This window comes from Rhinoraja longicauda, chromosome 33 (assembly GCF_053455715.1).
Source record: "Rhinoraja longicauda isolate Sanriku21f chromosome 33, sRhiLon1.1, whole genome shotgun sequence".
Lineage (NCBI taxonomy): Eukaryota > Metazoa > Chordata > Chondrichthyes > Rajiformes > Arhynchobatidae > Rhinoraja > Rhinoraja longicauda.
Genome location: NC_135985.1, coordinates 19,965,844 through 19,984,291, shown reverse-complemented (window position 1 = coordinate 19,984,291; position 18,448 = coordinate 19,965,844). Strand labels below are relative to the sequence as shown.

Genomic DNA, 18,448 nt, shown 5'->3' with positions numbered 1-18,448 from the left:
AAAATAACTGCAGATGCTGGTACAAATCGAAGGTATTTATTCACAAAATGCTGGAGTAACTCAGCAGGTCAGGCAGCATCTCAGGAGAGAAGGAATGGGCGACGTTTCGGGTCGAGACCCTTCTTTAACTGTAGGCCATTTAGGATGTCCTAAAGACTTTACAGATACAGAAACAGACCCGTCAGCCCACCAAATCTGCGCCAACCAACAATCACCTCTTACACAAGCACTATCCTACACACTAGCGACCATTTACAATTTTCATTGAAGCCAATTAACCTACAAACCGAAATGTCTTTGGGATGTGGGATGAAACTGGAGCACCCGGAGAAAACCCACCTGCTCGCAGGGAGAACGTACAAGCTCCATACAGACAGTACCTGTAGTCAGGATCGAATCTGGGTCTCTTGCGCTGTAAGGCAGCAACTCTACTGCTGCACCACTGTGCCTACTTTCTAAAGTAGAGAAAGAACATCTATATCACTGAGCAATATGTTATTCATTAATTTTCATAAATGATTAAAAGGTGGCTTTTACTTGGTGCAGTTAGCATGTGGCAGAGGTGTTCTGACCATGATTGATGCACCTACTGAAACTTTCACCATCTATCCTGGCACAATGATATCCTGTGCCATTAAATTCAAGGAACGTGGGACTAGCTTATAACACTGGTGATCTACACCACAAGCTAATGTGAAATCTGTGTTGTTCTGCTGGTAACCTTAGTTAAGCTGATGTTAACTCATCAAATCAAATAGGTGTGTCGGAAAATAACTGCAGAAGCTGGTACAAATCGAAGGTATCACAAAATGCTGGAGTAACTCAGCAGGTCAGGCAGCATCTGGGAGAGAGTGAATGGGTGACGTTTCGGGTCGAGACCCTTCTTCAGACTGAGCCTATCAAATAGGTGTGCATTTTTATCCTTGGAAACGTACCACACTGGAAGTCACTGCAGTGATGAAACTGAACCTCATAAATAGATAGATGCTGAACTGATCCAGCCAAATGCTGCCTGGATTAGAGGGTATTGCTATATGGAGAGGTTGGACAAACCTGGATTGTTTTCTCTGGAATGTCAGAGCTGAGGAGAGACCTGATAGAAGGATATATAAAATTGTGAGACACACAAATAGGGTAGACAGTCAGAACCTTTTTCCCAGGATGGATATTTCAAAGCCCAGAGGACATGAGGGCAAACTTTAAAGGAGATGTGCAGGGGCAGTAGTTATTTTACAGAGAGAGATGGGAATGCATTGCCAAGGTTGTTAGTGGAGTAGGGAATGCATTGCCAAGATCTGACAGTGTTTAAGATGCTTTTACCTAGGCACGTTTATGCAGGAAATGGAGGGACATGGATCACATGGTTAGGTGATCAGGAGATTAGGTTAACTTGGCATCATGTTCGGCACGGACATTGTGAGCCAAAAGGGCCTGTGCTGTACTGTTCTATGTTCTATAAAGTTGCATATTTGATTACAATTCCTTACTGATACCAGGCTCCATATAATTTCTTACGTATCCAGGCCAGAGATATAGGAGCTGTATGAGGGATTGACATTGAGTAGAAAGTGAACAACTGAACATAAGGGCGGTACGGTGGCACAGCGGTAGAGTTGCTGTCTTACAGCGAATGCAGCGCCGGAGACTCAGGTTCGATCCTGACTACGGGTGCTGTCTGTACGGAGTTTGTACGTTCTCCCCGTGACCTGCGTGGGTTTTCTCCGAAATCTCCGGTTTCCTCCCACACTCCACAAAGGTTTGTGCAGGTTTGTAGGTTAATCGGCTGGGCAAATGTAAAAATTGTTCCTAGTGGGTGTAGGATAGTGTTAATGTGCGGCGATCGCTGGGCGGCACGGACCCGGTGGGCCGAAGGGCCTGTTTCTGCGCTGTATCTCTAAATCAAATAACAAATAAATCAAATCAGTCAACAACTCACTTGCTCTCATGCTCAATCACAAACCACAATTTAAATGTTTTGTGATTAAATAACACCATTTACTTTCCCACTAATACCATGAATTCAGTTTCAGTTAGGAACACTGTAACAAAAATAGAATATCTCGCACAAAGAAGTTACAGCTGAAAATGTAGACTTTCATCATCTAAGGACATTTCAACAGTCGAGGAAATCACAAGGTTGCTTTTTTTAGTGCTGTTATCTGATTGAAGTAACTTTTATTACATCTCTGTGAAAGAACAGAAAGAGCTCGAGTAATACAAGGATACAAAACTACTTTTTAGAATGTATCCAAAATGCACAACGAGCTAGCATGTTGAAGCAACCTGGCCAATTAATATACACATGTCAAATTTCCCATTTGTCTCTCTTCTGTGATTCAATCAGTCTCTGATAGCAAAGCACCAGGCAGCTTTATACCAGTGTGCAGTAGGTTCTGATGGTCACGCTGGCTTGGAAATGAAGCAACAAATGTAATGCTCAGCCAGAGGAGAGAATCTCAGCTGACTTCAATTGATTCCAGGGTTGTACCACCAGTGTGGCCGACTGGCCCGCTGCAGACTGCAGGAGTACATGCTGAGGGAAGCACTGAAGCTCGGTGCAGCCAACGCCAAGGCCCTGTGGGGGAGGACCACAGTCTAGGGACCTTCCGCTGCTGGACGTGGGGGGCAGAGTATGGTGGAGACGCCCCTCCAAATAAGGGATACTGTGTAAATTTGGAAATGAATATCTGCATTGAATGTGTAACCTCCGGAAATGTTGGATGGAGTTGATGAAAAGAAGATGTTTTGTAAATATTTATTACTTGAATAAAGTATTTTTTTATACAAAAAAGTTGCCAGAGCTAAGCAAAATCGCTTCACTCTTATTACGGAATAATGTTCATTCTTTTGCATTGTCTGTGGCCCATGGTATTGCATCACGGTTTAAGAGAGTGTGGTATCAGACATACATGCATTCTCTATTTCACTCCGTTCTCACGGAGATCGGAGGTGTTGGTGTTGTGAAATGGAAGGCTTTCCCTCATTCGTGTGCAGCGTCGATACCAAGAAAATCCAGTCATATATCAGCGGGCGAGATCTTGACTTTGTTACTCTCAGAAGGGCAGTCAACAGTGCAACATATTTGTTTCCATTTACATCAGCTGTCCTCTGAGCCACATAAATAAAATTGCCAATTTCTTTGGGATGTGCACTTCATTGGCAAGAAGCATTTATTACCCAAGCTTAATCCCCTTTCACACGGTGTGGGTGAGCTGCCTCCTGGAAAGAATAATTCCAAGCAGCATAGAAACATAGAAACATAAAAAATAGGTGCAGGAGTAGGCCATTCGGCCCTTTGTGCCTGCACCGCCATTCAATATGATCATGGCTGATCATCCAACTCAGTATCCCGTACCTGCCTTCTCTCCATACCCCCTGATCCCTTTAGCCACAAGGGCCACATCTAACTCCCTCTTAAATATAGCCAATGAACTGGCCTCAACTACCTTCTGTGACAGAGAATTCCACAGTGTAAAACTCCACTGTAGTATCTCCTGCAACACTTGAGGTGTGCTTTGATCCAGGCTCTCCAAGAACAGCACTTGGAAAGGGTTATTATATCCCATGGTACACTCTTTTTTGGTCCACATTTTTAAGATGTAATTTTCCATAAATAAAGGCACAGTCACACAAGGACCTGCAACACTTGATAAAAGGCATTTTGTACGTGAAAGTACCCGAATGTAGAATATGCGACAAAAATCCAATTGTAAAACAATGCACTTAAAAGGAACTTCCAACATCATTAGATTATAAGTGTGGGTTGAAAAAAAAAGTGCTTCTGAACAAAGAGATGATTTTAAATTTACCCCCTGTGTGTGAATTATCACAGCCCAGAGTGAAGGATGAAGGGTCTCGACCTATTCCTTTTCTCCAGAGGTGCTGCCTGACCCGCTGAGTTACTCCAGCATTTTGTGTCCATCTTCAGAGTTCCAATGGTTTCTAGACTTAGTCTTTAGAGATACAGTGTGACAACAGACAACTTGTCACACTGAGTCCGCGCCGACCAGTGATCTATCCTACAAACTAGAGACATTTTACAATTTTACAAAAGCTAATTAACCTACAAACCTGTACATCTTTGGAGAATGTGTGCGTGTGTTGTCCCTTGATACTTTATCACAGAATTAATGAATCAGAGGTTGTTGTATTCAAGACCGTCCTCAGAGATCTGAATTCAGACTCTCCAGTGCAGTGCTAATGTGATGCTAACTGTGTGTGCTGATTCAAGTGGATGTAAAATATCTCACTGCACTGTGTTGAAGGAGAATGGGACGATTTTCCAGTGGTCTTGGAAATATTCACATCTCAACAAAAATCACAAAATAATAAGCTGAAAGTTTATTGCATTGGTGTTTATGAAAGTTTGCTATATACAACTTAATAGTTGATATTTCCTACATAACAGCAGTGACAACATTTTAAAAAAAAGTACTTCATTGCTTGCCCTGAGTTTATGAAACGCGCTGTAGATTTTTCAAGGCTTTCTTTTCTCCTCATACATTTTCCATTAAATCCATTCATCCTTTGTCATCAAGCTACCCCCTGTAATATCAAGGTACACAATCCCACCACTGTCTGGGTCAAGCCATTTCTCCCAAATTCCTTCTGACATTTAAATCGAGCATCTCATGTTTTGGACATCAAATAAATGTGTTGAGAATCACATGGTAACAGGCTCAATGTTTTCACGTATACTTTATGCAACAAGAGACTTCAAAGGTAACATAAAAATAAGCTGCTTATTTTAACAGACATGCTTTAAATAAAATGCATAGGAGTGTTTCCTCTCAAGGTGCATCCACTAAAAAATTTAAGTAAAAAAGTTACAAAAGTCAGAAAATCGCCAGCAATCTTTGTTTACAAAAGAAACCAGTACTTAATCGTTTGATCTAAGTTTGGACCATTACACAGAAGTAGACTTTAATATTTCTGGGGGTGACTTTGAGACAATGTGTGACAGCAGTCCTAGAAACATAGAAACATAGAAAATAGATGCAGGAGTAGGCCATCCGGCCCTTCGAGCCAGCAACGGCCATTCAATCTGATCATGGCTGATCATCCAAAATCAGTACCCAGTTCCTGCTTTCTCCCCAAATCCCTTGATTTCCGTTATATGAGACCTGGCTTGCAGTGTGAGCTTCCCATTCTATAAACACACCAGCAGATTACTCCAACACTCACTCCTGCACTATCCTGGCATCGCCATGGGTGAAATGGTAAGTTGAAACGAAGTCACAGAGACAGTCAAAAAGTGTATTTTAGTTTTATTTTCTTCAAGTTCTTGGTTTACTCTGAAGGGGTTGGGGCATGTGGGGTGGGGGGGGGGGGGGGGGGGGGGTTGGAGGACTGATTAGTTGAGTGAGGAGTTCATTTGATCATATCTTTGGAATGCCTTCAGCCGGCTTTGGTTGAAATGTCATATAGTCATAGAGACAGTACTTTTTAGTGATGGTATAGTGTACCGGCATCTCTAAAAAGTTAAGAACTAGATTTCTCAAATTTTAGAATCATAAATTTAGAATGCTGATCCCATGCTTTTAGTTATTAGATTATTAAATTAAAAGTTGATTTTTCACAAAATCAAAACAGAAGAGGGGTGTTTATTAATGGATAAAAACATTGATAAATGAAACTGATCTTTAATTGATATGCGTACCAGCATCTTTCTGTCTACAATGACAGAGAGATGCAACACAGAAATAGACCCATTGGTTCACTGAGTTTGTATCATTAATCAAGCACCTGTTTACACTAATCCAATGTTATTCTCCCAGATTTATTTATTCTCCCCAGATTCTGCCACTCGACATGCTGGGGCAATTTACAGAGGCTAATTAATCTACTGAATCACAGGTTGGGTTTTTTAGTTTAGAGATACAGCGCGGAAACAGGCCCTTTCGGGCCACCAGGTCCGTGCCGACCAGCGATCCCTGCACATTAACACTATCCTATACCCACTAGGGACAATTTTTACATTTACCAAGCCAATTAACCTACAAGCCTGTACGTCTTTGGAGTGTGGGAGGAAACCGTAGATGTCGGAGAAAACCCACGCAGGTCACGGGGAGAACGTACAAACTCCGTACAGACAGCACCCGTAGTCGGGATCGAACCCGTGACTCCGGCGCTGCATTCGCTGTAAGGCAGCAACTCTACCGCTGCGCCACCGTGCCGAGGTTGTGAGAGGAAACCAAAGCACCTGGTGGTAACCAGCGTAGCCACTGGGAGAGCATGCAAACTCCACACAGACAGCGCTAGCGCTGGAGGTCAGGATTGAACCCACGTCACTGGACCTGTGAGGCAGCAGCTCTACCAGCTGCACCACTATGCTGGTTCAAATGGCTTCCAGCCTCAATTAGCTAGTTGAGCACACAGACAAGTCTGCTGCTCATAATGATGGTGCGCTGTGTTTCTGGAGGTAGAAGATAGCTGCAGATAATATTCAGATGGATGTCGAAGATACTATGAGGAGGGGAAGGGAGCCACTGAGATTCCGGCTCAACCAATATCAAACATAGACAGGTCACCAACCTGACTGTAAGGATTGATGGCACTTTTGCAGTGAGTTGCTCCCAAATTGTCTGTGGCATGCAGGAATGAGAAGAAAATAGGTGGGGTAGTCCAATACTCACTTGCGTTTAGATTAATTTAACGTGCTCGTTAAATCATTCACACTTTTGTGAGGGAGTGACCAACAAAATGGTGAGAAACTGCTTTCCCTGGTTTAGGAAGAAAGGAGAACGCCAGTTGATTTTTTAGATTTAGAATTAGAGATACAGCGCGGAAACAGGCCCTTCGGCCCACCGGGTCCGCGCCGCCCAGCGATCCCCGCACATTAACACTACACACTAGGGACATTTTTTACATTTGCCCAGCCAATTAACCTACATACCTGTACGTCTTTGTAGTGTGGGAGGAAACCGAAGATCTCGGAGAAAACCCACGCAGGTCACGGGGAGAACGTACAAACTCCGTACAGACGGCGCCCGTAGTCAGGATCGAACCTGAGTCTCCGGCGCTGCATTCGCTGTAAGGCAGCAACTCTACCGCTGTGCCACCGTGCCGCACCGTTGTCACTGAGATAAGGAGAAATTTCCTCAAAGAAATTGGGCAGGGCGGTGGACTTGGCTCGGTTGGCCAACTTGGTTGGTACCGTCCAGTTGGGCTGAAGGGCCTATTTTTTGTTTGTACAGCTCTATGACTCTGTGACACTCAGAGAGTTGCGAATCTTTGGAAAATGTGGATATCTCGATGGGTTTTATCCAAGGCTAAGGCAGATAGTATTTTGAGCACATAGGGAATCAAGAAATCGAAGGGAGGTGGTTTTTAATTCATTCGCAGGCTGTGGACATCAATTATAATGCCATCGGTTTTGCCCAAACTCACTTGTGCTAGAACTGAATGAGTCTTTTGTCACTTTCAGTGGACTGCTATAAGTGAACTTCAGCGTGGCAGAGCTCAACTGAGATATGTTACACTCTCATGCATTTATAACGCAATAGGAAGAGGGGTAGGCCACTCGGCCCCTCAAGCCTGCCCCCTCCCATTCAATATGATTGCCACAGCCCTCACCTCCTCTTCTGTACCAATTCGCCAGAGCCCTTAATTACTTGATCTTTCAAAGAGCATATCATAATGTTGCTAGTTCTTACCATCTTAATCTCATACCTTTCCTTTCACTGTTACTGCCGTCACTAGTTGATGGCTCTTCAGTCTTTAAACGATTCTCCACAAAGTTGTTGGGATAACTCTCTGGGCTTTCACCTCTACTTGTTCAGAAGGGTAAGGGTTAATTATCTAAAATGAGCTTAGATGTTTTTAAATATAGTGATGTTACTATATTGATCAGCAGAGAAGCACTGAACAGATTTTTAATCAATTTTCTGTGTTTCTAACAGGGGAAAATAGTTATTTCAAAGAACATAAATACCCAATGGTAAAAAAGTTACATTTCAGATGATTACATTTCTCACAGTGTGTTCATTATTCCAGTTAAGCAGCCCTTTTAGCAGATTCCTACCATTTTTCCAGACAGCACCATGCTCTTTATAAAAAGCAACAATATGTACCTTTAAGATATATTAATCACAGAAAATTGTTTGAAAAGCAAATGTGTTATTTGTGTATTATATTTCAGGCTCTAAGTCTGTCACTTCATTTTTAAGGCACATGAGAAAGAAAAAATCTACCTTGGCTTAAAATATTTGATAATGTATCTGTTGAAAACATTGAATAAACCTCAGAACATGACATTGCTCAAGATTATGACAGGCAAAAGTTCATCCAAATCAGCCATCTTCATGCTTGATTATTATTCTCCATGTGATCAGTGGTCCTGATTTTATAATCTTCCCCAACTTCCTATTTAATCTGGCTTAAAGGATCGCAAAATCTCTGCTTCGACTACTTATCATAAGATAGGAGTAAATTAGGCCATTCAGCCCATCAAATTCATCATTCCTGGCTGATCGATCTCTCCCTCCTAACCCCATTCTGACACCCGTGCTAATCAAGAATCTATCTATCTCTGCCTTAAATATATCCACTGACTTCACCACCCTTCGACTAAAGAAATTCCTCCTCATCTCCTTCCTAAAAGATTGTCCTTTAATTCTGAAGCTATGACCTCTAGTCCTAGACACTCCAACTAGTGGAAACCTACTCTCCACATCCACTCTATCCAGGCCTTTCACTATTCTGTACGTTTCAATGAGGTCCACCCTCATTCTTCTAAACTCCAGCGAGCACAGGCCCAGTGCCTTCAAATGCTCATCATATGTTAACCTACTCATTCCTGGGACCATTCTTGTAAACCTCCTCTGGACCCTCGCCAGATCCAGATATGGTCCTTCCTCAGATATGGTGTCCAAAATTGCTCACAATATTCCAAATGCTGATTGACCAGCACCTTATAGAGCCTCAGCATTACATCCCTGTTTTTGTGTACACGCCCTCTCGCAATAAATGCTAGCATTGCCTATGCTTTATTTACTACTGATTCGACTTGCAGATTAACTTTTTAGGAATCCTGCCAAGTCCCTTTGCATCTCCAATTTCTGGATTCTCTCCCCATTTAGAAAATAATCTATGCCTTTATTCCTTATGTATCCCTCCTTATGTATTCTACAATCCTTTGTGCAAAAAAAGGTCTTATCCTGAATCCTTTACGTTGAACGCGCCCCTCACTGCATTAGTCCATTTTCAGCCATTCTGCCCTTCAACATCATCTCAAAAACAACTACAACATTTCCATGTGTTTTAAGTAACGTTTAACCAAAAGCATTCAGGAACCCATTGCAAAATAATATTTCCTGTAAGTACATTCACTACCAAAACAAAAATCCATCGTTGATGGTGTGACCTTCAGAGACGGAACTTAACATTAGGCAATTGAAAATGCAAGCTTCAGTGCATGCTTAAAAGAAATTAGACATGCAGCGGATCGCACAAGATTGTCACAGATTTTGACGATAATGAAAACCCTGACCTTTCAATGGAATATTATATCATAATTTGAGGCCCAATTCCCACCAGGATTCTCACTGGTTTGAGTTTGGAGCAGGGAGCTCATCGAGCTTTCTGTTGATCTCAGCTATGTCAGTAGAGTGGAGCTGTACCTTGTGACATTAGCATCTGAAGCCTTCATGTGCACTTGCCAAATTGCTTTGTTCATCACTTTTAAGAAACAATAAATTCCCATTCAAAGTAAATAGATTGTATTCCAAGTTAAAATATTGAGCGATATGTGAAGTGTTTCTAACTTTTTCCTTTGTGCTGATAAAGTTGCTACAGTAAATTACTACAGTATCTCCTGCAATACAACTGTTCCAAACTCCAGAAGTCGGAAAAGGTGCAATTAAATCTTCCTGTCTAACCTGATGCAACATAAACACTTTTAGAAGATTTGTGCCTACTTTTGTTGAACTTCCTTTCTTTGCGAATGTTCTTTAATGCTACATTTGTTCATATATATTCACACCGAGAAAGAATGATTAAAAAATAACATTTGATGACTTTCGAATTTCCTCTTATCTTCTCCGTCTATAGCTCAATCATGGATTATCTAGATTTCCTTTACACCACAGTCCCATCTCTGGTGCCACACTGAATAAACTCCTTGGCACCCACTCCTAACTACAGTACAGTTTGGTGATAACAAACTATTTAAAGTCTGAACTTTGACCGACTACCTTCACCAAAGGAAAGTTAATATGCAGGTCAATATATTTTACCTAAACATCACAATATACAAATAGAAAAAGTATTCTAAACAAAAAGGATACTTCTGAGCTGGTGGTAGGGGAATATTTCTCTGGTCACAGTGCTCAAATAAACCATGGTCCTGATCTCTCAGAACCTCTTTATATTCAATATCCTTCATGTGAAAAGCAAAGTAAGTTCTTCCAACCGGCAAACTGAAGAATTCTCCTCAACCATCTTCAAGGACGTCAGAACAATTGCTTTCTTTAACCTTAAATTAAATAATCTGTTCTGTACAACAGCTGGTCACTCTAAGGATCGTAAGGCCAAGTAAAGGCACCCTTACAACAACACAAACAACAAGAAACATTAGGAGTACCTTAGAGATCTAGGATGATGGTACATGAGGCAACATTTAAGCATTAATATCATAAGTTAGATTCAGATCAACCTTCTTTTCAATTTGTTGAAAACTTCTCAGTCACCATTTTAGGTTCCCCAAATGGGCTCCCCCCTTCCATTTTCATGACCTCTTCAGGCACGTGAAACCTTTGAGATCTCGATGTATCTCCAACAAACTTCTCTTCTGACGAAAATCAATCTTCAGCTCCATCGTAGTCAGCTGTATCTTCAACCGCTAAGATCCCAAGACTTGAAATTCCCTCCCTACACCTCTCTCTGCCTTCCTCTACCCATTTTATCCCTTCCAAATGACTCCGTCAAATCTGAGTCCTGGCCAAACCTGGCCTAAGGCCACAGCGAAAGAGAAAAGAAAGACATCAGTTTCTTTAAATGTGGTCAATTATCTCAAGTTTGCAGCCTGACAATGATAATTGCCTGGTTCGCCTTAGAGTTATATGATAATTAGTTCTTAGATACCTCACAGAACACACATTGACAAGAACATCCGTTGATTCAACTGCAACAAAGGATGTCTTGTACTCAAACTTTCATAACCTAATCTCGGATATTACACCCTAATCAAATTTGTTGTAGAGCAAAGGCACAATGTTATCTTCGACCTAGACTGGAGAACTTTTAACTCCTTTAACACAGCAGCTCAGAGAGGCACTGACACTGATACAGAGGCCACTGACCCGACCTGTACTCACCCTAAGACCAACTTTATAATGCAATTAAATAAATAACATAATGGTGTAACCAGAATATCCACAGCACCAGGCACAAGTATATTGACGATTACCATATATCCATTAAAGGCACCATTTCATTTGGGAATTATATTCCTTTTGAACAGTTGTCTACTGCTTTTATTGTTCGACTGTGGGTGACTGAATTTCGTCCAAAAAACTTGTTTTTTGGATGACAAATAAAGCTATCTTGAATCTCTTGAATCTTGAATCTCTTCACCAGTCACAATATTCAGCTGAGGCGGGATTTTCCAAATGCTTTCCCCCTTCAGTAATCTTGGCCTCTTCTTCAGCTGGGCCAAGGAGAGGTGCGCCATCTTAATCCACCTTTAGTTTCTCAGTGTGACGTTGGTTCTTCACTTCAGGTGTCTTTGGTTTCCAGTACAAGCCCAGGGAGAAGAGTGCGATGATGAGGAGGTTCAGCAGGAGAGCAAGGCTGACCGCTCCAATGGTGTCCATGAAGGAAGGCAGAGGTGCGTGGAGTGTAAGCCAAGCTTGGCGCAGTGTCATGTCCTTGATAAGCGCTTTCATCTGGAAGTGGGTGCCAATGACAGCACAGATATGAAACAGTTGATGACTGTGACCTGAAAGAGATTGGGAAAGGAGGTTGTCACAAAGAATGCACTCTCCACCCTGTGGCCTTGTAAGCAGGTCACTGATGTTATATCCGTGAAAAGAAGTTGTAGGTTGTGGTTTATGTCTAAATCTCCCACAGCCACAATTGGTTTATTAAATGAATTGGTCAAGGAGTTTGTACGTTCGGAGTTTGTACGTATAAACTGTACGAAATTTCTTCACCCTGGGGATAGAGAGTGCTTGTGAAGTTCGGCATGGTGGCGCAGCGGTAGAGTTGCTGCCTTACAGCGAATGCAGTGCCGGAGACTCAGGTTCGATCCTGACTACGGGCACCGTCTGTACGGAGTTGTACGTTCTCCCCGTGACCTGCGTGGGTTTTCTCTGAGATCTTCGGTTTCCTCCCACACTCCAAAGACGTACAGGTATAGACAATAGACAATAGACAATAGGTGCAGGAGTAGGCCATTCGGCCCTTCGAGCCAGCACCGCCCTTCAATGTGATCATGGCTGATCATTCTCAATCAGTACCCCGTTCCTGCCTTCTCCCCATACCCCCTGACTCCGCTATCCTTAAGAGCTCTATCTAGCTCTCTCTTGAATGCATTCAGAGAATTGGCCTTCACTGCCTTCTGAGGCAGAGAATTCCACAGATTCACAACTCTCTGACTGAAAAAGTTTTTCCTCATCTCAGTTCTAAATGGCCTACCCCTTATTCTTAAACTGTGGCCCCTTGTTCTGGACTCCCCCAACATTGGGAACATGTTTCCTGCCTCTAACGTGTCCAACCCCTTAATAAACTTATACGTTTCGATAAGATCTCCTCTCATCCTTCTAAATTGTGTATACAAGCCTAGTCACTCCAGTCTTTCAACATATGACATTCCCGCCATTCCGGGAATTAACCTAGTAAACCTACGCAGCATGCCCTCAAGAGCAAGAATACCCTTTTTTTCTCTCGTATATTCCCCTGTTTTGGACCTTGTGATATGCATCTATTAATAGTACATGTTATTAATTTTAAATATTGTCAACATACAAATAGCAAACTCAAACTTTGGCCGAGAATCATGCATAATCTTTTAGCTGACTGGATCCCACAACAAAAAAGCTTTAGACTATACTTCAGTCCACGTGACTATAATAAATTAAACTAAGCAAAGTGACTTGGATAGATTAGGCGAGTGGGCAAATGCATGGCAGATGCAATATAATGTGGATAAATGTGAGGTTATCCACTTTGGCGGCAAGAACAGGAAAGCAGAGTATTACCTGAATGGTGACCGATTGGGAGAAGGGGAGATGCAACATGACCTGGGTGTCATGGTGCACCAGTCATTGAAAGCAAGCATGCAGGTGCATCAGGCAGTGAAGAAAGTGAATGGTATGTTGGCATTCATAGCAAGAGGATTTGAGTTTAGGAGCAGGGAGGTTCTGCTGCAGTTGTACTGGGCCTTGGTGAGACCGCACCTGGAGAATTGTGTGCAGTTTTGGTCTCCTAACCTGAGGAAAGACGTTCTTGCCTTAGAGGGAGTACAGAGAAGGTTCACCAGATTGATCCCTGGGATAGCGGGACTTACATATGAGGAAAGACTAGATAGACTGGGCTTGTACTCGCTGGAATTTAGAAGACTGAGGGGGGATCTTATAGAAACATATAAAATTCTTAAGGGGTTGGAGAGGCTAGATGCGGGAAGATTGTTCCCGATGTTGGGGGAGGCCAGAACCAGGGGTCATAGCTTAAGGATAAGGGGGAAGTCTTTTAGGACCGAGATGAGAAAACATTTCTTCACACAGAGAGTGGTGAGTCTGTGGAATTCCCTGCCACAGAAGGTAGTTGAGGCCAGTTCATTGGCTATATTTAAGAGGGAGTTAGATGTGGCCCTTTTTGCTAGAGGGTTCGGGGGGTATGGAGAGAAGGCAGGTACAGGCTACTGAGCTGAATGATCAGCCATGATCATATTGAATGGCGGTGCAGGCTCGAAGGGCCGAATGGCCTACTCCTGCACCTATTTTCTATGTTTCTAATCTCGAAATAACTCAAGTTCCGGCTGGGCATAGGGTTGGTTTCTGGATCTGTATGTCCGCGGCGTAGCGACTGGTCAGTGACTGCACGAGGAATGGTATCGAGGAGTTGATGTTCTCACCAATGTAGTCAAACGTCCCCGGAGCGAGTCGCTCAGGCAAGTGTGTGGCAAACAAGAAGCCGGTCATTAATGCAAGTGCCACGTGCCTGTAGTGGATAGGAATCGTCTCGTTGTGGGCACATCCCTCTCCTGTGCAAATGAACAGCTGGGCAGAGAGAAACATGACAGAAACACTATCAGTTACACCACAGCTTGTGGAGAATAACCTCAGGGCATGCTCACCGTAACACGGAGCCAAGTGAACACTCAATAGAGCAACTGCCCATGTCCGCAGCTTGCATGCCCCATTGTTATCCACCGTCAAATATGCAGATATTTTATGTACATATCTATCTATAATTATGAATATATGTGTATACAGAGAGACTTATATGTGTCTACAGAGAGACTTGGGCCTTTTGGAAGGGTGGGCTGAAAGATGGCAGATGGAGTTTAATGCTGATAAGTGTGAGGTGCTGCATTTTGGTAGGACAAATCAAAATAGGACGTACAGGGTAAATGGTAGGGAATTGAGGAATGCAGTGGAACAGAGGGATCTGGGAATAACTGTGCATTGTTCCCTGAAGGTGGAATCTCATGTGGATAGGGTGGTGAAGAAGGCGTTTGGTATGCTTGCCTTTATAAATCAGAGCATCGAGTATAGAAGTTGGGATGTAATGTTAAAATTGTACAGGGCATTGGTGAGGCCGAATCTGGAGTATGGAGTGCAGTTCTGGTCGCCAAATTATAGGAAGGATGTCGACAAAATGGAGAGGGTACAGAGGAGATTTACTAGAATGTTGCCTGGGTTTCAGCACTTAGGCTACAGAGAGAGGTTGAACAGGTTGGGTCTTTATTCTCTGGAGCGTAGAAGGTTGAGGGGGGACTTGATAGAGGTTTTTTAAATTTTGAGAGGGACGGACAGAGTTGACATGGGTAGGCTTTTCCCTTTGAGAGTGGGGAAGATTCCAACAAGGGGACATAGCTTCAGAATTGAGGGACAAAGGTTTAGGGGTAACATGAGGGGGAACTTCTTTACTCAGAGGGTGGTGGCTGTATGGAATGGGCTTCCGGTGGAAGTGGTGGAGGCTGGCTCGATTTTATTATTTAAGAGTAAATTGGATAGGTATATGGATAGGAGGGGATTAGAGGGTTATGGTCTGAGTGCAGGTAGATGAGACTAGGTCAGGGAGAATGGTCGGCGTGGACTGGTAGGGCCGGACAGGCCTGTTTCCATGCTGTAGTTGTTATATGTTATATGTATAGTACATGTACGTAAATCTATTTTAGTTCCACAATGAAGATCTATATACAAACACCTAAAGCTCTGTGTTGCTTTGTCCCAAATTGAATGAAAGGGTGGCAGACATTTACTAGCAGAGAGCTACCGTTTGATCCTAGCTTTTAATTATTTATTCCTGCCTTGTTCTCCCAATGATACTGAATTCACCAGCTGGTGATGATGCTGTTGAACACCTGGCAATGGGCAACATTATGTGGGTTTTTTTCCTTAACAAGGAGCCTTTATTACATGTTCACAATTTACAAAGAACTGCATTAATCAATACTGCTAACATGGACTTGCAATCAATTTACAACGTGGGGGTGCTTGTTGTTATCATCATCATCATATATATACAGCCGGAAACAGGCCTTTTCGGCCCTCCAAGTCCGTGCCACTCAGCGATCCCCGTACATTAACACTATCCTACACCCACTAGGGACAATTTTTACATTTACCCAGCCAATTAACCTACATACCTGTACGTCTTTGGAGTGTGGGAGGAAACCGAAGATCTCGGAGAAAACCCACGCAGGTCACGGGGAGAACGTACAAACTCCTTACAGTGCAGCACCCGTAGTCAGGATCGAACCTGAGTCTCCAGCGCTGCATTCGCTGTAAAGCATTATGGTGAATGGCCGGTGCTAATGTAGGTGGTGGGTAGCAGAATCAGGACTTAGCTGAGAGGGGTGTGAGCGGGAATAAATTGCAGGGGAATATGTCGGGGAATGAGGTTGATGGAATCGCTCTGTGGGCTGGAACAGGCTCAAGGGGACGAATGGCCTCTTCCTATTTCATAAACCACATATAACGTGATTTTTGAGCAAACGGATTGGGGAAATAAAGGTTGTCAAAGATTCTTATTTTGTAAAAGAATATAAAATCTACCCTGCACCTCACCTAAATATTAGTTGCTGCACAAAGGGGAGAATTTTTCCCCGCACTTGGACTTTAAAATTTAAGCTGTGGAAAGGGTGGAAACAGCTGGTAGAGCTGCTGCCTCACAGCACCAGAGACCCGAGTTTGTTCCAGACTTTGGATGCTGTCTGCGTGGAGGAGCAAAGAGGACCTTCTACAGTTGTACCGGGCCCTGGTGAGACCGCACCTGGAGTACTGTGTGCAGTTTTGGTCTCCAAATTTGAGGAAGGATATTCTTGCTATTGAGGGCGTGCAGCGTAGGTTCACTAGGTTAATTCCCGGAATGGCGGGACTGTCGTATGTTGAAAGGCTGGAACAATTAGGCTTGTATACACTGGAATTTAGAAGGATGAGGGGGGATCTTATTGAAACATATAAGATAATTAGGGGATTGGACAAATTAGAGGCAGGAAACATGTTCCCAATGTTGGGGGAGTCCAGAACAAGGGGCCACAGTTTAAGAATAAGGGGTAGGCCATTTAGAACGGAGATGAGGAAGAACTTTTTCAGTCAGAGAGCGGTGAAGGTGTGGAATTCTCTGCCTCAGAAGGCAGTGGAGGCCAGTTCGTTGGATGCTTTCAAGAGAGAGCTGGATAGAGCTCTTAAGGATAACGGAGTGAGGGGGTATGGGGAGAAGGCAGGAACGGGGTACTGATTGAGAGTGATCAGCCATGATCGCATTGAATGGCGGTGCTGGCTCGAAGGGCTGAATGGCCTTCTCCTGCACCTATTGTCTATTGTCTATTGTCTATTGTTCTCCCTATGACAGCATTTGATTTCGACCGGGTGTTCCGATTTCCTCCCACATCCCAAAGCCGTGCGGGTTTGTAGGTTAATTGGCCATCTGAAAATTGTCCCTAGTGTGTCTGGAGGGGATGAGAAAGTGGGATAACAGAGAACTCGTGTGAACAGGCGATCGATGGTTGGCGTGGAATTGGTGGGGCTGAAGAGCCTGTTTCCATGCTGTATCTCTAGAAACTAAAACAAAAACTAAATAAAAAGAATCAAGGTATGTTGGTACTTTCTAACATGCAGTGTGTCCTGAAGCAAAGGAAAACAAACAGAAAACATTCCTCACAATTACCAACACCACACAGAGGTAGACATACCCTGTAGAACAGCGGGATGTTGTCAAAGAAATATGGGTAAGCAAACGCAATGATTCGCAAGACTTTGCTCATGTTTGGACTTTCCTGCTCTGGAAACCTGAAACAAGAGCCATTGTTAGCAAATGTTAGCAAAGACAGCTCGCTCCTGCCATAACCCGAATAGTCAGCCTGCTGTGGCCACGCGGCCTAATGTGAAATGGCTGCTGAACTTCCAGCCACCTTCTCTCTCACTTCCATTTTCTTCTTTCTCTAATCAGAAACATCCATCATCTTGTGAACTGGGATGAATTTCAGGCTGGGCTGAACAATTTCACTTTGGTGAAACACAAAGCGATGGAGTAACTCAGCGGGTCAGGCAGCATCCGTGCAGGATGTATGCAGACAATGTTTCCGGGTCGGGACCCTTCTTTAGTCTGTTTGTAACGGGAGGGAGAAAGCTGGAAAAGAGGAGGGGAGAGCAGGACAAAGCCAGACATGTGACCGATAGATGGATACAGGTGAGGGGGGGGGGGTTCATTGGCAGATATTTGGCTAGAGATGAAAAGGGGACAAAAGGGTGTGAGATACGATGGAAGAGGAGTAAAGCCAGAGGAATATGTGAAAGGGGATTGGGTTAGGGGGAAAGGGGGCGTGGGGAGGGGGGAGATAGTGGGAGAAATGGGTGTGTAAAGGGGTTGGGGTGGGGGGAGGGAGGGGGAGTGAGTGAACGCAGGAATGGGAGAGGGGGTGGAAAGCGGGGAGTTGTTACCTAAAATTAGAGAATTCAATATTCATGCCGTTGAGTTGTCGACCACCCAGAGATGCTGCCTAACCCGCAGAGTTACTCCAGCACTTTGTGCTTTACTCAAGATTCTAGCATCTGCAGTTCCTTGTGTCTCGGTTTCACTTTGGTTGTCTGTTATACACCATTCCTGCTTTTCAAGCCAAATGACTCTGAGGGAACTTTTAATGAGACCTGCATCTCATCTGGTGCCCATTTTATCCCCGGGACAGTTTGGACTTTGAGGCTTTGACCTTCTGAGGGAGAGAGGTCAAGGTGATGAAGCTCGATCCTACGCTCCACCATGTTCCCACGGAGCTCGTGAC

The 18,448-nt window shown here is 43.6% G+C and overlaps 1 protein-coding gene across 3 annotated transcripts in view; it reads right to left on the bottom strand.

The window, feature by feature from the left end:
- Positions 1-5,340: 5,340 nt before the first annotated feature.
- Positions 5,341-18,448, bottom strand: part of LOC144608987 (membrane progestin receptor gamma-B-like) — a 75,033-nt gene continuing 61,925 nt past the window's right edge. For all 3 annotated transcript variants that reach the window (XM_078427279.1, XM_078427278.1, XM_078427280.1), the window contains 3 exons: positions 17,363-17,459; positions 14,075-14,219; positions 5,341-11,938 (listed from right to left, as the gene is read on the bottom strand). In XM_078427279.1, the coding sequence (XP_078283405.1) occupies positions 11,673-11,938; positions 14,075-14,219; positions 17,363-17,459 (508 nt within the window). In that variant the 3' untranslated portion in view covers positions 5,341-11,672. The remainder of the gene's footprint in view (positions 11,939-14,074; positions 14,220-17,362; positions 17,460-18,448) is intronic.